This window comes from Heterocephalus glaber, unplaced genomic scaffold (genome assembly GCF_053883595.1).
Source record: "Heterocephalus glaber isolate CG9 unplaced genomic scaffold, H.glaber_assembly_v1.0 deba00000768, whole genome shotgun sequence".
Taxonomy (NCBI): domain Eukaryota; kingdom Metazoa; phylum Chordata; class Mammalia; order Rodentia; family Bathyergidae; genus Heterocephalus; species Heterocephalus glaber.
The window spans coordinates 6,571,483-6,594,971 of NW_028258162.1; the positions used below are offsets into that span (position 1 = coordinate 6,571,483).

The window sequence follows — 23,489 nt, forward strand, 5'->3', positions numbered from 1 at the left end:
TGATTAAATGTATAATGTATATTATGAGCCAAGTTGATGGCTTGGACCATCATAAGCTTATAAACATTAGCTATTCTTATTCATTAATTTTTATAAATTATTACATAATTTTTTAGTTTTAGAATAAAGATACCAAAAACAAACCAAGCACCAAAAGCCCATAGTGCTAGGTAACAGAGTGAGAACATATATTTTCTCTGTTAATTATGCACTGCAATTTGGGAGTTGAGGATTTCTACTTCAGTAAATATTGGTAGCAAAAAAGGTAGAATATGTGAAGTTTTATGGTTACCATGAATTTTTTCTTTTTAAAAAGTAATAACACTTTATATTTTCCAGTGTTCAGAACATGTTTATCTCAAGTAGACTTAACTCCACTGTTGTGCCTTTGACTATTTTTATTCGAATTTCCTTTTTGTAGTCTTGAAAATTGAGGCTCAGAAAGTTAACTTTATTTACAAAATGACATGTAGAGGGTAAAGTAATGTTTAATTTTGATTCTAAATATGACAGAAGATTTCAAACCTTCTCACAAAATTCCATTTACAGCTGATGGATGACTTGCTGGTCCGTGCTGGAGTCTAAGAGGCTAAGATTTTGAGGATATGGGTACATTAGAAAAAAGGAAAAAATATACTAAATAAAAGTGATACTCTCTGGCATTAAATGAGTAATAGATTGGAAAAGTCTGACTAATTAAACTACATTAATATACATGTCACTTGAAAGACCAGACTGGAAGGTTTTGAGACAGCGTAGAAATGATAATATTGAGCAAGTGGTCACAATTGCTACAGAGAAACCATGCAGTTTTTCCACAAATGTTGGTTATGTGTAAGTCTCACCTGAGTTATAATTTAAATTGCTTTTGTATAAATTTTTCCATAATTCTTTAAAAATTATAAATGGTCATGTTTCTCTCCCCCAAAAAAATGTATACTAAGACAGAAAACTGTATTTTTTTTCCAAAAGGCCTCTTATTTTAGAAAGTTGGAATGGCAATTTTTTATTAGCTTTACAACATGACATCAGTTTGCAAAAGTAATAATTTCTGGGACTTTTGTTTTCATAAATCCAAACTTAATAAAGGAACTATATGTATGTGATATGTTCTTCCTCGAGTACATATATTCAAGTCCTTGCCTCCAATGTGATTATATTTGCAGACAAGGCCTTTAGAAAACGATTAAGTTTAATAAGGTCATAAGGGTAGGCCCCTTCATTTACTACTTTCAAATGGGTCCTGCATCCTAATAATCTATTCAGCTAACAACTAATTAATAGTTTAATCCATTGATGAAGATAGTGCCCTTAAACCCAATTACCTCTTCTAGAGTCTTTTTAAACAGTCAAGCTGACAATTAAGGTTAACCTAACTGGCTCAATTGTATTTTGTTATGGTAACCAGAGGTACAGTGGACCCTTGAGTTATGAGCAGCCCAAATATAAACTATTTGGGTTAGGACCGGTATTTTAGTTTTAACTTATGAGCAAAGTCTTGAGTTGTGACCCACATGCTGGCTGCTTATACTTTCAGATGGTCTCAGATACAGATTTAACCCTTAAAGAGTTCTGGAAGCAACATTACGACCTCCTTTCCTGTGTGGGGTTAATTGAGATATCTTGGGCCAGTGTTTCTCTAAGCACACTGAGATCTGCCTGTGTACAGGAGAGAGACTTTGAAGGCTGTGTAGAGGAGCCTGAGCCATCAACTGACCAATTTGAGTTACAACCATCCCTCGGGAACGAATTGAGTACATAAGTCAATGGTCCACTGTAACTAAAGCAGTATGTAGGAGATATACAATTTCTGGTCCTGTTATTGATGCTAATGTAGAACAGAAATTTTCGTCTTTTAAAATTGTGATAGTCTTTTTTGATTATCAGAACATTTTGAGGCCTCCACACCATAGTTGTTTATTTCCAGTTTATTCAAAAATAACATATTCCAGTGATTACTGAGAAATTCAGTGGTACTCTGAGATGAACGTCCATTTTATTCTTCACAATTGTACTGTGCTTCTGAAAAAATAATAAGGCACTCATATGCAATATCCATCACTTATTCAGTTTACACAGATAATGAATGATGTCCCCAAGAATTCCCTGACCTTGTGCAAGAGGTCTATGAATTTGCCTTCTGTCTCTCTTTTTTTTTTTTTTTTGGTACCGGGGATCGAACTTGGGTCCTTGCGCTTGCGAGGCAGGCGGCGGAACCACTGAGCTAAATCCCCGGCCCCCTAGCCTTCTGTCTTGGTGATGATCTATAGCCTATCAACTACCATAATTATGTGCCTATTGAAAGGATACCAGATCAACTCTAACTAGCTGCCTACATTGACTATTCAAACTGCATACTTTCATTTCCTTTAATAAAGATCACTTGTATCATGGAAATGGTCCAATGACCTACATCTAGCAATCATTTCCTGTCTGCCTAAGATTTTAGAAGCTCAGTTCAAAGGCATTTGAAGAAAGACCTAGCTCATCTCCTTATACCTACTAGAGCTGAGAATTACAAAGACTATTTAGAGTTAGAACTTGTACTTTGACCCAAATCTCCTCTGAGCCACATTATTTTTGATGCTAATTTTATGGATTGTGATAGAAATCCCATACACATTTGAAGTGTTTTTTTCAGTCACACATTTTTAGTAGGTTTGTTAAGCCCCTCCTTGTCCCTTGCAACTTGGCAATGCATCTGGATAGTGGTCACCGTTTAATAACCCCTTGCTTTACTTTGTTAAGAGACAAACTGAACTGTTAATAATTCATTCAAAACATCATCCTTGATTCTCTTTCTGACCTCCTCTCTACTCTACACCTAAGAATAGTCTGCTGGGCTAATTCTTACAAAGGTTAAAATTTTCTGCTCGAGCAGATAAATAAAAGTATACCTTGTCTAGGTAGAAAGTACATTCTTTCATTTAATAAACAATCCAATATGAACACATGCCAATATCTCTCAAAATGCCTGTAAATCTAGGTAATCACTTGTGTTACAGAATCAGGATTTTTGTTATTATTTTGAAGCATCATCAGAAGTAAGTATGAGGCGGATAGAGAACAGTGTCATGGACAAGAGATTGTTATCAGGACCAGGGAAACTTTTGTAATGGAATTATTTCAGAATTCCATATATTATGTGTTGTATGGTACTCTGATCTTACAATAAACACACAGACATACATTCACGTAAAACACTATTAATTTTATGTCTTGGGAGTAACAAATCTCTTGTGAAGAAGATCCTTCTTACAAAGTCGTAGGCAAGATAATCATTGGGAGAGACAGATAGTACTGTAAATAGATCAAGTGGGTAAAAATTCTCAGGGAAATGATGAGAGGATGTGTAAGAAACTGAAACAATATTTAAAAATTGTGCATAACCAGAACTCTTGTAATAATCTGATAGCCAACAGGAGATAGATGGATTGATTTTAATTCCTTTAACACTGTAACAGTAAATGGAACCATATACTGTGTAATTGCTCTTAGTATCTGGAAAGGATATTAATGTAGCATTTGCTGATGGATACTGAAGGTTATTCAAAAGTAACATATAATTGTTCTTATGCTGAAAATGCTGAATACTTTATATTATAGTCATGTACTTTAGAAATACCCTTCAATGCATCAGTTCGACTTGATTCTTTGGTAATCTATATAAGAAAGCTAATGCTGTCATCATTGAGTGTTTGTGAATAAAGAAACTAATAAGACTTAAGCATCCTCCCACACCTACAGAATGTGGTTCCATTCTTCTGTGGTAATTGGGAGTGGTGGTGTGTGTCCATGTGGTACCCTGCAGTACTTCCCGGATACTCTTTACTCCACCTGAGAGCCACCATTCCTCCTGCTGCCCTTAGGTCCAAGACTCCTTTCTTCCTCTGTAATATTTACCTCTGTGAAGAAGGAATTCCTTGGCAGAAAAGTTCACACCGAAATGACCTGAATAGGTGACAGACTGCACTGAAGTGGCAGGACTCGTTAGTGATCAAGCCCGAGAGAACTGGAGATCATTTGCCAGCTTGCAAGTTCGGTGACTTCAAGCCTTCACCTTCCCCTCCTCCTCCTCCTAGCAAACCCTTCCGGACTTTCCACCCTCTGTTCCCAACCTTGTCAGAATGTAGCTATCTCCAGCCTCTGGCCCCTTTTTAAATCCTTGCAAGATGTTCTCGGCATCAGCCAGCAGAGTATACAAGGGTACTAACTGAAAGGGAAGCCTGAATAACTCCTGTTGGATCATAAACACTGTGAATAGCGGTGCTGCCGCGTGGCTCCTCAGTAATACCTCCTATCCATTCTATCCAAATGCCTCTTACTAAACTATGCCATGTCTGTGACACAAAATAAATGATTCCTACACAAATGACTGAACGAAGAGAACAAAGGATGTGCTGATGCTTCTGCAAAACGCTTACCAAATAAAATCACTCTAAGGATTCAAACTCCAGTTTCTCCCAAAATTTAATGGAAATGAAACATTTTTGTTTCTGTTAATGCTAATTTTCATTTACAGTAAGTACTGAAAAACGTCAGAGTATGCCAGTTAATTCATTAAAATGGGCATTTTAAAGAAAAGATTTAATGGAAAATTTATAGATCAGATACTGCTCAAACCAATGTTCAGTTATTGACCTTGGAGCTCTATATTGAGGATCTGATTTATACTATGCTAAGGGATTCTTCAAGAACTTTTCAAAGTACCTGCTACAGAAATTCTGTAGAACTACTAGCCACACATAGCATGTGGCCTTGTTTCTTTATATATGTTGGTGGCTTGATTTCAAGGATTGACAGTTAATATTCTTGGGCATCTTCAATATTGTCTAATGCTTTTTATGAAGCACAAAGTAAAGAAACTTGTTGTACATAATGTGTTTATTATAAGGCATTCAGATAGTATAGATTGCAGAGGGAAAAATCACTCTAAATCCAGTCATTTACAAATTACCACTCAGTAATGCTAAATACAACTTCTGTCTTCAACACCATATATATATATGTATATATACATACATACATATATGTATATATATATTGAGGAGAGGGAGATGTAGGTTATAGAGACATTCATTCAGATTTGGAGAGATGTAATTTTGTGAAAATGGAATTGTACCATCAGTGTTATATTTTAAGGCAATACTGAATTCAGTTTTTTTCATGCTAGCCTTTGGTGGCATGTATACAACCTGCAGGCCACTAATTTCAGACTTTTGCCTGTAAAGACTATGTTAAAAGGTAAAATGTTGAGTTTGCTCCTTTTAAAACTACATTTCTATACCTTCCAATTTATCTACCAATTACCTGTATGAACCATTCGACAAGCATATTAGATTCCAGTTAGGATGTTCCTTTCTTTATTAACAAATGATTTTCAAGAGGTAGGCAATTAATTCAGTGCTAAATGCTTTACCTAAGAACTTGATTATGTTTGATGTCTCAGGGTGTATCAAATGACTAGCACAGTGATGATTATAACAATGTGGTCTTGATTCTTCTGTTTGTATTTTTGTTTACGTCCTCAATGAAACAAATTTAGAGATCAGATGCCATTGCTATTCAAGGCCGTCTTAAGCATCTCCAAAAATTGCCCATTGTAAAATGAACTCAACTCCCATGACAGGAAGAACATCTGGGTTAGGGATTATGTACGGATGGTAGCAGAATAGCTGTGCTGCAGTTAGGGTCATTTGTCCTCTGTATTTTTTGGTGTATGTCCTTTGTCTGTACAGCTGCACATTTCTAGGCATTTTTGAGAAATACGGACTTGTAGAATTTATAGCTGCCCTCTGCTCTGTCTACTTTCAGTAACAGCCGGTTTCCTAAATGAATTGTTTTATTTTCTATTGTATTAAAAATAATTTACTTTCCGACAGAAAATAAAAATCACAGTGTCCAGAGTGACTTTGAACAACTTTTTAAATACCATTAGTCCGATAAAAGAACAAGATGTGATTTGAATAATTTAGTGGTGCTGAAATGTCACATTTTTGAGGCATCTATTTTGTCTTTTCTGAATAGCTGAGCCAAGCACCTCCCTGGAATTTAACAACTGTGTGTCTTCATTCCTAGGTAAATAATAAATTGTTTTCTTCCTTGACTAAAAATTGCCATGACAACTGGCAAACTTGAGCTCTAAGTCAAATATTGAGTTCTAGTCTTTTCAATATTTTTGAAGATGTGATACTGCTTTTGGCAGCTGTAATTTAAGTTTAAAAACTTAACTCAAGTATATTTCACATAGCCATATTAGCTATGCATATTGTGATTAAATAAAATCATGTATTGCAAATAATTTATTACCTTATATAACTTTAAGATTATTTCTCAACTAATTACAGTGATTCAGGGATTAAGGGAAATACCTAAGTCATTTGTCATTTTTATTAGAACTCGTTGAGTATTTTCTTTAAAGCTTCCTTTCATAATTCTCAGTTCAAAACTTCCATCAGTCATCATTGTTTGTTATTCAGACCTGAGGATTTCTGGCAAACTATACAGGCTTCCATTTCTGTGTGATTACCTAGAAAATTGGAATACCAAAAATGAATGCGTGATATTTGTTATCCAGACCTGTAAATCTGTCAAAGTTGTCTTATTCAGTGTTGCTTAAAGTTTGCTTTTAGGATAAGCTTGTTTTCAGTCAGCATTCTTTTGGTTGATGGTAGCCTAAGTTAAGGCAATGTAACAACAAAAGACATTGAGCATAGATGAACGTGATCAGAGAGCTGGCTTTTCTTTTTTTCAGTTCTTGTAGTTTAGACCTCATGTGTATTTACTCATGATGGTAAAATGGTGCAATATTTGCAGGTGTTGTCTTGTCTGATCCACAACCCAAATGTAACTACCTGGCCAGTTAATAAAAGATAGAGTTGAGTCGTACTATCAGGAAAGGATCAAATCCAGTGGCAGTGTGCTGGATAGGAAAATCACCATGAAGAACTTGGAATGTCAGGGGGCAGCAGGCTGGACTAGTTAATTGCCTCCAGATAGGAGATTGCCAGAGGGTGCTGCAGTGGCAGGCCAGGCAGGGAAATCCCTAGAGAGCACTCAGAGTGTCCAGGGGTGGCCAGAGGAACTGTAGCACACCACAGGGCTCCATCCTGCACCCAGGTGCCACAGGGAGTGGGCTTTATAAAATAAGCTACATAGCAGTAGCATCATGAGCTTGTTTTGTCCCATTGTGTGACTACTACTACAAGGAATAGCTGGTGTAGCATATGGCCAGAAAGGCGTTTTCTACAAATAACACTAGTCTGCCTGGTTTCTAGTGTCCTTCAGATAATACTTATTGGGAAAGTCCTGACCCGGTTTGCGTAGAGTGCCCTTTTGACTTGGCAAGTCTTGGGAACACAAAAGGAGCATCTCAGGGACATCGGGCTGAATGTCCTAGTTTTCCTCAGTGATGATATCCAAGCACTTACACTTCAGCAATCAGAATCAGGGAAATTACCTCTCCACCAGAACTCCTGACTCTCTCCAAGTGGGTCCTTCTTAGGCTATGAGCTCGTATGTGCCCTCCAGCCATTGCGGTTGGCAGCATGACATAGGCAAAGTGGCTTGTGCCCAGTGACACAGAAGTGGCCACCTCTGAAGTTCATTTCCAGTGTTGAGACATCAGATGCCAAGGAGGATTGAATACACTTCAGGACATACACCCACCACCACGCTTTTTGTCCACATGGAACCAAGTGATCAGCATCTCAAGGTTCTCAGGCGAGATTGGAAACCCATGAAGATATTGGTCTTCCTCGGGCTGCAAGGCATTGTATTTCTGAATCTGTGTTCCCAGCTCCTTTTTCCTCTTTCTTTGCATAACTGTCCTTTCTTTTCTTGTGTGCATATGCATAATTTGTCTGAAATTGAATTATAATCTTTGTTAAAGAAATAAAATACCTATTTACTGTTAACATTTAATGGCCATTCTCAGCATTCACACTTTGAGTTATACTGTTTCTTTTACTCATGAGGCAAAATCTCTTTAATGTACTACTGGGAATATTCTTTTCCTTTCTGTAATCAAATATACTTTCTTCCAACATATAAATCTATCTATCTATTTATATGTATATATAATGTATATATAATATTTTTGGAAAACATATATGGAATTTTTGTTTTGATAGAATGTCAAGAATACTTGCATTTTATTTAATTAGCACTTCGATAAATACTTTAGAAAAAATTCACATCCCAAACTTTTTTACTCAATTCATAAGCCTATTCACATAACCACTTTTTTCACATTTAAGTACTCGAATATCTTAAAATACATTTCTATTTAGTGACTCCTTAAATTGATAAGCACAATTGGATTTTATTGTCAAAATAATTTTGCAATCAGCATTAGCCAAGAATTGTATGATTTGTCTAGGTGTTCCTCGGCAAAATTACCTTTTAAAACATTTAAATCTCCTCTCTGGAGGGGAAAGATAATACATAAAGGATTTGTGAAATACAACATAGTGATACCAATAAGGAGAATTTAAATAAAAGTAGAATTTATGTATGTATATATGTATGTATATATTCGCAGTACTGGGAATTAAATCCAGTGTCTTTACACTGAGCCATATCTCCAGCCCTTTTCAATTTTTTTTTTGTACTCTTGAGACAGGATCTTCCCAAGCCACTAAGTTGCCCAGGCTGGAATTGAACTTGTGATCTTCTTGCCTGAGCTTCGCAAAGTACTGGGATTACAGGCACGCAGCTTCACACCCAGCTTCATACCAGTAGAAATTAGTAAGCCAGGGGCCAGGGGTTTAGCTCAGTGGTTCCACTGTCTGCCTTGCAAGCAGAAGGTCCTGAGTTCGATCCCCGGGACCCAAAAAAAAAAGCAATTAATAAGCCAAACTAAATGGAGATGTTTTCTGAATTTCTGGAGCCATTAACTGAAAGCAGTCCCTGATTTATTTTTAAAGAAGAGGAATTTGAGCTTGTTGTCAATCAATAGTTATTGCATCTCAAATTTTCAGTAACTATTTCTAAATGAGACATTTTTTGTTTGGGCAGAAATTACGTCTCTAACATTACTGTGGTTGAAAACATCAGGGTACACAGAATATATATTTGCTTCTAAGTATTTAACAGGTTTTTTTAAGGGAGATTACTGAGTTTCTTTTTCTTTTCTTTTCTTTTTTTAATGAGGACTGAACCCAGGACCTCCACACTGTGGTATAGTGGCCAGCCCTTTTTATTTATTTTTAATTTTTAAAATTTTATTTGTTTGTTTATTTATTTATTTATTTATTCATTCATGCATTCATCTGAGGTACTGGGGATTGAAAACAGGGCCTTTACATCGAGCTACATCTTTAACTCTTTTTATTAATTTTTATTTTGAGACAGGGTCTCACTAAGTTGCTAATTTCCCCAGGCTGTGCTTGAATTTGTAATTCTCCTGCCTCTGCCTCCCAGAGTGCTCGGTTTACAAGTGTGTGTCACCAGGCCTGGCTGAGGATTGCTAATTTTATGTCTGTTATTTTCATCTATTTCTTTTTTCTTAGAGATGACTTAAGTCACTTGGCTATTTTGAAGACCACCAACACTTCTAATTTCAGTAGGATTTTTTAAAAAAAAGAATTTTAGGGAAAATATCTCAGTTCTTGATATGTGTCATTCTCTGTTGTTGCAGGAGGATACAGATCACAATTATTACATATCTCGGATATATGGTCCATCTGATTCTGCCAGCCGGGATTTGTGGGTGAACATTGACCAAATGGAAAAAGACAAAGTGAAGATTCATGGAATATTGTCCAATACTCATCGGCAAGCTGCAGTAAGTGTTATGCAAACTTTGTCCCATTAGTTGGCATGTATCCTTGTCTGTGTGGTCAGTTCTGTAGTGTATTCAGTTCTGCAATTGCAGTGTATGTTAATAACTGCATGTAATTCATTAAAAATTAGAGAATTGTGCTGATAAACCACATTAATAGAACCAATTTCCTTATTACGTCTTATGAGTTATATATTTGATTCAAATTGAGATTCATCTTGGATTATTCTCAGTTGTATAACCCTTGGAATGGCTTTACAAATTATTTTCTTTGTTATCTCCCATTTGGTGTAGATTTAATGCTCTTGAGCTTGGAACAGATTTCGCCAAAAACATTTGTGATTCATATAACATATGTAGACCACATTCTGATCTTTCTTTAAAAATTTTAATATAAAGGGAACAAATATGATCGACAAGACATCAAACTGATATTTTAAGCCTGGTTCATGATTTACTGGCTGCGTTTTTTTTGATAAATAATTTAGCTATTCTGAGATACCTTTTCGGCATCGTTAATGTGGTGATGAGGGGGAATATTCATACTAACCCCATTTACCTTGTAAGGTCACTGACATGCTGTCCTGAGTGCCAAGTTGACCGTGTAAAGGAATTGGCTCTTTCAATCTGCAATCTGGTTTAGATATTACTAACATCCAGATACTGCTGATGAGAGAATTCAGTCTTGGAGAAGTCAGAGAACCTCCCTACAAGTTGGGCTAGTAAGCCGTGAGATTGGGATATTACCCTAGACAATTAAGCATTGCTCCAATGTGTGTGTTTGGCTTTACTTTTTGTTAAATGGCAGATTTAACATTTTAAAATTTACTTTTACTGGTATGGATAAACAGTCATGATGCTCTTATCAATAAAGCCATGTGATTATCTATTATGTATGACTTAAATAAAACAAGTTTAACCTCTCAAGTGCTGTTGTCATTACTGATGCAAAGATAGAGCTGGTACAGTCAGTAATTGAAATTATTTGGAGGAGAATTGATTTGATAACAGTTTTATATACAAAACTTGGCAGTGTCTTCATTGTTCATATATGTAGAAGTCCCTTTATTAGGACATCAACTTGAAACAGTTAAACATAAATTAATTATCGTCCACCATGAGGAGATGTTGAATTTTGAGTGTAGAGTACACATTTTTCTGTCTCTGAGAAGCAAACAAAGCAGCTCTTTTTTCTTACTGAATTCCTTCAGTTCATTTCTTTTCCATATCCAGGCAATTCCAGCCAAGATGTGACAGATTGAGAAATGAAACACTATAGGATTTACAGCTAATCTTCAGAAGAGAAAATGAGGCACGTTAGAGTAGGGACAATGTATCTGGAATTTATAGCGCTTGCCAATCTTCCCATCATATCAGCGCCTACTTGTATAAAATGTACTTCATGGAAGTTTGAGTGTTGCTGTCTCCACATGGAGATTCCATGAATGGCCCAATCTGAAATGGCTGCCATCAGCCATCATGTGTGATGTTGATCGGTTAAATTGTTAGCTGATTTCTTCTCCCACATTGGTCCAACCACCCCCTGTGTGTTTTCTGTTCTCTCCCAAAGGTGAGGCAGTGTCTATGTCCTGAGCATGCTTGTTTTTCGCGTAGGAATAAGGTTTATTTGATTGTCTTGTGACTTCAGCACTATGATAGACTTATGAAAAATTAAGATGCTGTAGAGGACCCACTTTTTCTTATTGTTGGTGTGAGAGTGACATTGTTGCTTCCAGCACCTGAGGTAGGCAGAAATGTAAATAGACTTGAACTTCAGCTGTAAGTGTGTGATGCTTCGTGAATTCAGTTTTAAATGCATATAATTGTTAGCAGCCTCTATTTAGCAATTTTTTCCATTGTTTGGGCTTGGTTTTGTGTTTTTCTATGAGAATTTAAGATAGTATTTTAGAGTTAGAAATTGATACTCCATCTACTTTGTTATCACCACCAACAGAAACACCACACATGTACACCACACACACACACACACGCACACCACTGCCTGCACACCCAGGCACACATATACACACATAGGCACAGACCTCATTGTGTAACAGCAGGCTTGGTAATATTGCCTAGTATATTTTTTTTTCAGAAAAAATTGCCACTTAAACTTCTTCATTTAAATAAATCTTCTATCTTGAAACTTATAAATTTATATATGAGAATATTTTTTGGGTTTGCTTAAAATATTGTTTCTTTTAAAAGCGTGATTTGACCTGAGCTTTCTGAATCATGCAGAGTAATCCATACTTGGTTATTTCCTTAGTTGGCCTCTATACCCTTTCAATCCTGCCTGGTTCTCTGACGCATTTCCTTTGTGCCTTCCTCAAAATAATGTCAGGTTGTTAGAGATTATAGAATTATAATACTAAAGTAATACTATGATGAAGGGGCTTGATAACATCCACATATGTACTCTACCCTGAACACACACACACACACGCACACACACACACGCACACACTCCACATGCACCACACCATAGCTACTCTTCTTTTGGATGTTACCAAGAGGCTTGAACACAAGGGAAAATGGCAAATGGAAAACATGATTTCACTTTATTGATTAGCTTTGCTGCTGTCCTAATAGACATCATTCTCATGCAGAGCTCTATGGTAATTTGGCTGGAAACAGGATTTAAATTTAAGCCCTGAGGGAGAGAAGGTGAGTTTCCTAAATCTTGTCTGTCACCAAATGATGTAATTTGCATACTCAAGGGCAAGCATTCTGTCAGCAAATTAGAAGAAGCCAAGCATAGTCTAGCCATGGAAGACCCAGAGGCAGTTAGTCATCCTGCTCTGGGTAAAAAAGAAGTTAAAGTGAGAAAGTAAGCAGATTGGTTTTCCCAGATGACTCCACTTCCCACTCTCTTTCCTGCTTCCTTAGAATGGGTTAGAAGAAGAGACAGGAAAATATCTTACCTGGGAACATGATTATTTGAAGAAAAATTTCACCTGTACAACTACCTAAAATGTGGTCTGGACAGTATCTTAGAATCTTAGAATTAATCTTGAAATTAATATTCCAGAAAGAGGAGAAAGGTGGAAGTCAAGTAAGAATTTTCTCCTACTTCTCTCATCCCTACTAGCATCTGATCATTTCAAAGTGGAGTAAAACTTAGAAGTCATTTAATTCACATGTCTGACCTGCCAAAGCATATTGATTTCTCTTTCTCTTCTCTTTTACAGTCCAAATCATAATCCTTAGTATTTATGTTATACCCATCCATCCTGTGATTTGATTTCATGTGCTTTTAAATCTCTCCATTCCCTTTTTGTTTAAACAACATTTCCCAAATCATTGTGGTAGAAAAAGCAGATGCTAAAACCTAGTCTTACAGATGACAAATTAAAACACGACACATGACTTTCTAAATAGAGGGAAGTGAAAAGCTGGGATGAGTCCCTACCAAAAGGCAAGCAATAAGGTGGACAATTATATGAAAATTATAGTTATTTGAGTATTTTGTCCTTTACTGAATGTCACATAGGTCTCAGGTTGCAAATCTGAAGGTTTGTGACTATAAACCTTGAAATCAGCCCAGACCTATTTCTTTTCCTCTACATGGACATTTCATAGTCCACATTTCTGTGATTTTTTTCTGCACTTCTCTATTCATATTATTTAACTTATTGCTGGAGACAAATTTTGTTTAAATGGCCAAACAGAATTATGGTGTCCTCTGAAATCACAGAAGAAATTCTGACTCATGACTCCTTGAAAATTTCTCTGCCCCGACTGAGTTGGGCAGAGATTAGAAATTACAAGACCTTGCCTCCAGCACCTATTTTCTTGGGTTCTGTGCCCTTTGTGGATCAATTTTGTAACTTGGAAGATAGGTGTAGAAATGTCTCTCTTGGCTTCCCCTTTGCCTCACTGCTTGCTTGAGAATAAAAATGAAACAGTTTTGAAAAAATATGAAAGGACACTGAAAAACCTTAAAAAAAAAAAAGAGGAATGTAAACATTAGGTACTGCAAATGTGTACCCCCCAAAAAAGGAAAGAGATTGGGGGATCGATAGAGGGGAAAGGAAGGGAAAAGAGATGAAAAAATGTATTATGTACCTGTACCAACTTCCCACAAGGAGTACTACAAACACCTACTAATAAACTAAAGTCAAAAAAGGAATAATGAGATTTTACAACCCTGTTATTTGAAAGCCCTAATTCTTACCAAAAAAAAAAAAAAAAACCATATCAAAGAAAAACCAGAGAGTGGCAATCATTAAAGTGATAAAAGCAGATTTTATTCCGATTGTCCCAATACAGGGAAAGAGAACTTGATATAGAAGTGGGCTCAATTCTGAATGGGCAAGTCGGCGTTTTAGCCAACGAGTCATTGCATAGCCAATACCAAAAGGAAAGATCAGGAATAAAGGAAATTCTGGCTGAACTGACCTAATAGGATTCTTGCTGAAGGAAGACCAGAGTGGTCATACACTTCCTGGAATCCGGTGAAGGGTAAGAAACCCGATAGATATTAAAGGATTGGAGGTTTGGGGTGTGGACTTCTTGCTAAGCTGACATAACAGGTAGCAGGTTTTTGTTGTTTTTGGTGGTGGTGGTGGTATTTTTTTTTTTTATAAAACCAGTTTTTACATTAAGGTATATGGATGGGTCTAATAGAATATTTGGAAGACTGATTAAAGTTTGGCTAATTTGAAGGATGATCAGATATCAAAGCTGGGGATTCTTGTTACAGCTGTCACTGGATACTGTGCAAGGAGGTCCTCCCAAAAGGAGATGAGAGGGGGACTTCAGTTTGTCCCGTAGAGTTGTTTGTGGACTCTCATCCTGTAAATGCATTGCAGGACACATCAGTGTGAGGTGTGGGCAGATTTATTAGGCAGAGGTAGAAACGAAGGGAAGATAGGGAAAGGATTCCAGCTTGAGCAGCTGGAGGGGGCTCACTGAGGAAGTGGTTCAGGCTGGCTGGTGCACACAAGAACAATGTCAGCCTTTATGGATTTGCTGGTTGATCATTATTATCTCAGTTCTGCTTTCTTAGCACCGGAGGATTCCTTATGGTTTGAGGGACGATTCAGCTCCCATTGGATGATTGTTCTTGGGAGGAGGCCAGGCTCCATTCCATAGGGTAACTGCTTCTGCCTGGTGCTCCTCATCATCATGGGGTGGTCTCCAAGGCCCTGAGGAACTCCAGGGGATCTCAGGTTTAGGACCAAGGCTAGAGACTTTTAGGCGTCACACTAGTGGGTGTGGAAGTGGTCATTGCAAAAGCCAGCATTTGGATGTCGCTGTTAATTCTGAAAATTAGTTTGGCTATTCTTACCTTAGTGTCCTTAGTCTTGAAGTGGAATGAGAGAGACTAGATAAATGCAGGGATACTCTTTAAGTGATTAGCATATCTGTATGCAGAAATGAGGGAGATCTCACTCAGAAAGTAAGGTATTCTGGGAGATATTTGAAATCCAGTGTATGATGCTTTATCCTGATTTAGTTACCCATTAGGCATCTGCAGGCCAGCTGGTAGGTCTCTAATTGCTTCAACAAAAAAGCAACCACTACCAACAATAGCAAAACACAAATCACTCTTTTAATGAGTAGCAAGGTAAGGGCTCAAGAGTTTGTCCTTTGTCCCCATAGTGGTCTCTGATTGTGTCAGAATCACATAAGACTTTTGCTAAAATTGAGCAATGCTAAAATGTATGCAGCAGTCCAAATATTGAGGTTTAGTAGAGAAGACAGTTCAGCATTTGGTGAGAGAGAGACTTATAGGGTAGGTAGATGGATAGATATGATGGATATAATTTATATGGATCACATAAATTTATATCTATATTATATGTAGGTTTATATCCATATTATATATCTCTAAATGTACCCCTCCACACACAAATTGCAGTGTACTCATTGCCAGACATAAGCATACCTTGGCTTAAAAGATATTTCCTTTTCTACACGTCAGTAGGAAGATTGATTCTTTAAATGGGAAACCCCAGCAGGATGGAATGGTTGAATTGCTGCTCTTTGTCTCTCTCACTCTCTCTGTTATAATGCAGGTAATGTTTTTGATGAAACTGGTATGCTTTTTGATGTGGTGATTGCTTCAAATTTTTAAATTGGATGTGATAGTGGTTTCAGAATTTCAGATCATCCTTGATGGAGTTCTCTGACTACCTAAATATAGGAATAAATCTTCATTACAATAATTAAGTTTTCTGGAAGGGTTTTCTCCCCTCCTTCAGAAAATTTTTTCTTTCTTCAATGAGAATTTCCACTGGTTTTACATTTGCATAATGCTTTTGTTGGGAGAGCTAAATTTGACTGGCTGATATCCACTCCATAGTTTTCTTTTTTGTGTGCAATTTCATTTTTTCTGTGCACCAAAAAGTCTCTTGTTATGTGCTTATTTTTCTAAATAATAAGATTGAAAAACAATTTAATTTTTTAAGTCTGTGAGGGTTTTAGGCCGTGCCGTTTTTGCCTGAGTTCTGTTGTTAGGATTTAGAAATAAAATATCCCCTCAATGTCTCATCCTGAGGGGTGGGGCTGGTTAGAAGAGGCAGGTCACTGGGGGCATGACTTGGGAGAGTGTATTCTGCTGGCCAGGTGCTCCTCTCTCTCCCCTACCTGGCTGCCATGGGATGGAGAGCTCTCCTCCTCTCTGCACTTCCATGGTGCTATTTCTACCTTAGAGCCTGTGGACCACAAACTGAACCCCAGAAATTATGAGCCAAAAGAAACCTTTCCTGCCTAGACTTAAAAATGTTGAGTGTTTTGTCCTAGTGATGGGAAAGCTGACTAATACATTTGTTCAACATGGGTTCATTTATTTTTAGTTTTAACTGGTTGAATAATCATGCTGCATTCTTCTTGAGTGCTTCATTTCTGGCAAGACAAACTTTTCATCAAACTAGACTTCCTTGCTTTTATTTGTTGGCTGTTCTTCTAGTTTAATAATAGAAGATGACTTCTAGCTGTATGTGTCTCTATATCTTAATTTTGGTTTATTTCCCTTTTTATATATGTAAAGAAATTATATTAATCAGTTTTCCATTACTGTAACAAATACCTAAGATACTCAAATTATAAAGTGGAAAGGTTTACTTTGCCTCATGGTTTCAAAGGTTTCAGTCCATGGTCAGTTGGATCAGTTTCATTTGGGCCCATGGTGAGGCAGCATATCATGGCAGAAGCATGCCAGAAGAATTTTATGGAGGCCAGGAAGTGAAAGACAGAGGAAACGGAAGAGGCTGGAGTCTCTTTTATCTCCTGTGAGTACATGGCCCCACTGACCTCCAAACCTGGCACTAGGCTCCACCTTTTAAAGGTTTCCACCATCTTCCAATAGTGCCAAGCTGAGGACAAAGCCTCAAACACATGCGTTCTGGGGAGGCACACCACACCCAAACAATAGCAGACATTCATGCATGATGCAACGTTTTATTTAACACTATTTATATTTTTGTTCTAATTGAATTTTAAGCACACAGGCAGTTCTGATAGTTATAAAATGTTAATGGAATTCTCTTCAGATGTTTAAGAAGCTCAGTTTGTTCTTCAACCCATGGAGAATCAGATGTACATTTGAAAAGTGAATACCAGTTAAATTGTTTGAGAATAATAGGAGCTCAAAGGTGGGGTGAGGCATCTTAACACCCAAGTTCAAGTTTATTATACCTGGAATATTTGAGCAAAGCCCTAAATTTCCTGACACTTTCTGTCTCTTCTAAGTGGTTATGATATTCATTCTGCATACCACATGTGATAGATTAAAATGAGATATTATGGCACTTTATAATTACCTAAGAACTTTGACACATCCTACCATTAATTCATTTTACTGTTATTGTTATAGTTAAGTCACTTAACAATTTTGAGCTAAATGTTCTTGGTCCAAAGTATTATTTCCTGCCCTTTTATGGAAAAGAAAAGCCCAACTTTGTTTCCCTCCCTAAACTAACATGATTAGAATAAGTGACTTTTATTTCTCTGTGTGCCAGCAAAATGTAGTGATTTACTTTAATATGTTGAATTTAGTAAATTCTTTCTATTAACACAATTACATAGATAGATATATATTACTGATCATTTAGGATACCCTCACTGCTTTTCTTGAATCTAGAAAGCAAATTTTAGACATGGAATGCACTTTGGAGAGCCTTTTAGGTAGATGCCTAATGAAATCTATAGTGATGAACTTTTGTGCATCTAACAAACCACAGCTTCCCCAAATAAGAATCTTATCTTCTTTTTGAAAAAATATCATACTTTAGTTTATCATATTTCATTGCAATTTCATCCTAGTTCTCCATCAGGAATCTTTAGAGGGGAATGAGTACCGTCTTTTATATAAGGTTGGAGAGAGTCTTAAAGGTAATTTAATACATTCTCTGTTTCTTGTGATGGCTACAAGCTAATTTTAGACAGATAAATGTATACTCACCTTTTAAAAATCATGAGTGAGTTAAATACTTAGATATTTGTAAAACCCTGTTGAAGGTTTCATATTATCCTTACATAATCATAGAGGCTATTAAAAAAGGGTGGCTCTGAACCATGTCTCAGGTGTGATAAAAAGTCTATTATTTCTTGTCTTTCCTCCAAGACTTTCTTCCCCAACATATTCTTTGATCACCTTTTTTGAGACCTCTCCATGAGTCTATGGAGGCTTGTAATGGTTTAATTTTAGATAACAAGAGTGTGAGATATATTCTCACTCTGAAGTTATTAAATGATAAAGATTTTACATGGCTCTTGCAAGGAAAATAATTTGTAACATAGGAAGTTTAGCAAAATATAAATAGAGTGTAATGTTTCTTAAGAGTAAACACATGTAAAAAAAAGAGTAAACACATGTGAAAACAAGTAGAATTCTTTTCTGTGAAAAATTTAAAATTATATAACATGAAAGACAATGCTTGGGTAGATTTTTATTTTAATAGCTTTGGAAGATATTTCAAAATAACTAGTTGCAATAGCTTTGTTTTTATCTGTTTCTTCCTACTAGCTCATACTACTAGTACAAGTACTAGTATAAGTCTTGCACAAGACTTCCATTGTGCTGAGAATTCCAGCCTCAGAAAGTAGGTATCTTTTTTTGGCCTGGGCGGGGGGTACCAGGGATTGAACTCAGGACTTTGCACTTGCGAGGCAGGCAGCGACTAAATCCCCGGCCCAGGTGTCTTTTTCTTTCTCCTATAAAAATGATCTGTCAAAATGGTAATTGGAACTGGAAGTGATGCCCTTCAGCCATTCTATTTGAATGATGTACTGCCATGATTTTTCTTTGGTGGTGCTGGTGCTTGAACCCAGTTCTTACACACATCAAATAAGTGCTCAACCACTGAGCTACAGCTGCAGGCCAGCCAAGATTTTTTATCATGCGGCAGTAAGGTTCAAGGGTGGTAAATAGAGCAAGGTCAGGCACATCAGTCATGATTCCATGGGGGCCAAACTATAGGGATGGGCTGAGTGTCATGAAAGAAAGACTCTTGAACACTGTCAACAGACATCAACTTATTTAACTTTTGAAAAGTTAAGAAGTTGACAGATGTGGTAAAATGTGAAAAATTGAGAAATCTGCTTGAAAATAGGAGTTTTTTGTATTATTTTTGTAACATTTTTTAAATTTGAAATTATTTCCAAATAAAAAATATTTCAAGTCAGCAGGGGAGGAAGAATGGTTAAAAACTGAACTTCATCTAAATGTCAGTTTCAACTTATAATCAAGTTTTGATTTAGTCACAATGATGAACTTTGACTACTGCATTCCAAATCTTAACATATCAGTCATCCATGAAGTGTTGAATTGCAGGGACTTAGAACAAGACTGCTTAGATTTGAGTCTCCATTTTGTCAGCTATTAGCTTCCTGACCTTGAACATGGAGTCCTCTTTGCTGGTCACCGTCCCCGTCTGTTTAATGGGAATAATAACAGCACTTACCTTCTAAAGTTGTCATTAGACAAAATAAGTTAGCATTTGTACAATGCTTAAAACAGTGCCCGGCACAGTATTAAAGATGTATATCACACTAATAATAATAATCCTCTTGCAAATATTTAGCTTTAAAACCTTCATTTTCCACTGACTAGAAAGTAGAGAGCTTGTACCCTGAAAGGAAGATTGTAATCTGAGGATAGGAAGGACCTTTTCAAACTATAAATGACAAACTCATAGGAATATTTTTCTGCTCTGTTTGAGGATCACTGGTCAAGGAACCAACATCTGCCACATTCCCCAGATCTACTGGTGTTTGTAACAAGATTTTGCAAATCATTGCTTTGAAGGTTCTTGGCCAGCAGTTCCCTCAGTTCCTTCAGTGGAAAATTTCAGGCCACGTTATAAGTGCAACCAGCTAAGCAAAGTGAGATGATGTTATCCAGAACTAAATCTATTCATTTTTAACCCATTTCATACCTGCAAAAGTTTCCTTACAGCAATGATTATAGAAATCGAAAGACCATTTATATAATGTAGAGCCTTGCTGCAAAAAATGATGTCAAGGGGGCAGGATCAGCAGCTCTGGGAGTTTGTTAGAAATGCAGGAATCAAAAGCTGAATATTGATGAAAGCCCTGATTTATTTGCACACTCAAATTTGAGAAGCCTGGTGAAGTCCACTGCCTGGTTTCTAGAGGAGTGTGGTTTGAAAAATCCAGAAAGGATGCTTGGTCCTCACCTTTCCCCACCTGCCCTCTAAGGGTTCTTTACAAATTCCGATGGTCCTTTGCCTTGCACGTTCTGATTCTCAGAACTCTGGCTAAATGGTAAATATTTCCATTGCTAATTTGAATAATTCTCATCTTTTGCAAATAACAATAACCCAAATGTATGCCAAGAACCATGCAATGTGAGAGGTCAAAAGGCCTGATGATGGTCCATGGAATCTCAAGAAGAGAACACGGGGTCAGCGGTGTCAAATTTATGAGTAGTCTCTTGAAGGGTGTCATTCTATAGGGCAAGTTAATTAAGCTCTCAGTTGTGCTATGAAAAAAGTGGTGAAGGGGTTAGAATTTCTAACTTGAAAAACCTATCCAATTGATGGACTGTATTTCTGAAAGGAGTAGTCAATTCTGTCTGTATATTTGCATATTGATTGGCCCCTTTCCATGAACATTTTGATATTTTAATTAAGTTTCTAGTGTTTTCAGTCATTGGATGAACAACCCCTGTTCTGTTGATTCCTCCCAGGGTGTGGGAATTGGTTACAATTTTGTTTTGTTTATTTTTTACAAATCTTGTATGGGAAAAGCATGATTAATTATTGTGCCCACTGCACTATTTTATTTTGGACACAAGGCTCATTTATGGTCTGGAAGTCATATCTGACTTTACCTAGCATAGAGCAAAGAAGTTTACATTGCTATGATTCATGCATGTATGCTTTTCCACATTTTATTCTCCTCCCTAAAAATGTGCTTCTTGCAGAAACCTGACAATTTTAATTTTTCCTACACGTCTGTATACAGTCATGCATTGCTGAACAAAGGGGATATGTTCTGAGAAATGTGTCCTCAGGCCCTTTTGTCAATGTGAGACCATCACAGAGGAGGCTTACACAAGCAGAGACGGCTTCATTGTAGGGGACCACTGTTGTACATGCAGTCCTTGGTTGATGAAACATCTTCATGCAGCACGACTGCACTGCTTATATTTATCATTCTATTACCTTTCAGTTTATATTACTTTTAGGACTGAAGGGTTTTCAGCTATTTCTCTAGGCAGACAAACACAGTCACCATTGAGAATTTTTAAGGAGAAAGTAAATATTTTTGCAAGATTAGAAATTAGGGCCCTGGATCTATCCTCGAAGCTTAAGAAATGGAAATATCTGATCTCCAAGTAGACACAAAACAGAGTAGTAGTTCATGCTGGGTAGTAGTAGGAAGTAGTAGTAGTAGGTCATCTGCTGGGAAGGAGCACACTGCTTTGTCAGCAGGTCTAGGGTGGTGTCACCATGCCCTGGTCCCGCCCTATGCCTTATTGTAACTCCTCCCAGCATGCTTCACACAGCCCATCCTGCCCTGGCTCCTCCCAGCGCACACAGTGCCTTGTTAGTCTGGACCCTGCTTCTCCAGAAAGGTGACCTGAGAAGATTGTTCTGTGACTCTTACAGATCGATAATCAAGGTTTTATGGCTTTGGCCTCATAAATTGGGTACTTTCTAGTTATGTTTCGTTATTTTTGCATTTTAAGAAAAATGAAGAAAAAGTAGGATGAGAAATAGGCCATGGGGAGACATCAGGTAGATTTGACGTCGATCCTGAGCTCCACATTGAACTGTTATTATCATTTTGCTCAGCAAACACCTGGGAGTATCTGCTGTGTGCTATGCTGACCCTCAGACAGCCCAGCCCAGGGGAGACAGCAGTTAAGCTGTTATGCCTACGAAGAGCAAGACATCAAGTCCATACTAAGGGATCTAGGTTGGAAACAAGGTTATTAAGCCTTGATGACAGGGAGGAACTGAATCACATATTGTGAAAGAATGGAGAGCTAGTTGTCAGGACTCAGTTTTGGAGTCAAACATATGTGGATTGAAATCTTGCTTCCAGTGCCTACTCATCATTTGAATTTACAAGTCCTTTTATGTAAAGTTTTGTTTTGAAATAATTTCAAGCATGTAAAAAATTTGAAAAAGTTATTGAGAATTCCCAGATAGCTAGAGTATATAACACTTCACAAATGTTAACACCTTTTTTTTATCATTAGTACGATAATTAATTCTGAGAAATTACGTCGCTGCTATGCTCTTAACTATTCTATAGGCCTTATTCTGATTTTGGTAATTGTCCTCAAATTATCCTTTTATCTAGCTCCAATGTAGGACACGCATTACATTGATTTGTCAAATCTCTTCTTCTTTATCCATGAAGTTTCCTCAGTCTTTGTCTTTCATGAACTTGACCCTTTTGAAGAGTATTGCCAGTTACTTTGTACAGTGTCCTCGATTTGGGGTGTCTGTTGTTTCTTCATGATTAAGCAAGGTGTTTGTTTTGGGCAACAGTGCAGTGGGAATGGTATTACGTCTTTCTTTTTCAGATCTCTTCTTCTTTATCCATGAAGTTTCCTCAGTCTTTGTCTTTCATGAACTTGACCCTTTTGAAGAGTATTGCCAGTTACTTTGTATAGTGTCCTTGATTTGGGGTGTCTGTTGTTTCTTTGTGATTAAGCAAGGTGTTTGTTTTGGGCAACAGTGCAGTGGGAATGGTATTATGTCTTTCTTTTTGTATCATAGCAGGAGGTACATTGGTGTGGCTTGGTGTTCCCCAAAGTGTAAGCATCGGGAACTTAATTGCCATTGATACCATGATGGGAGTTGGAACCTCATGAGAAGTAATGTGGTTATGAGGGCTCAGCATTCATGAATAAATGGTTGGATGGATGTCATTATCAAAGGAGTGACTTAATTATAAAAGTGGATCTGTTATAAAAGCAAGTTTGGTATCCTCCTGCTATCTCTATGTCTATTGTGTACTCTTTTGCCTTTCTGCTTTTCATCATGAGATGATGGAGCAAAAAGATCCTTATCAGATGTCCGCCCCTTGATGTGGATCTTCCCAGCCACTAAAATTGTGAGAAATATTATTTTCTTACAAATTATCCAGTCTCAAGTACTCAGGTACTCTGTTATAGCAGCACAAAACAGATGAATACTTACACATGACAGTGTCTCTTTACTTGGGGTGGTAACTTTCTTTACCTTAAGGTGATTCCTACCAGGTTTCCTTGCTTCAC

General features: G+C 37.1%; 1 protein-coding gene across 1 annotated transcript in view; it reads left to right on the plus strand.

The window, feature by feature from the left end:
* Positions 1-23,489, plus strand: part of Plxdc2 (plexin domain containing 2) — a 429,295-nt gene that overhangs the window by 197,140 nt on the left and 208,666 nt on the right. The window contains exon 3 of the mRNA XM_004859945.3: positions 9,641-9,787. Within this exon, the coding sequence (XP_004860002.2) occupies positions 9,641-9,787 (147 nt within the window). The remainder of the gene's footprint in view (positions 1-9,640; positions 9,788-23,489) is intronic.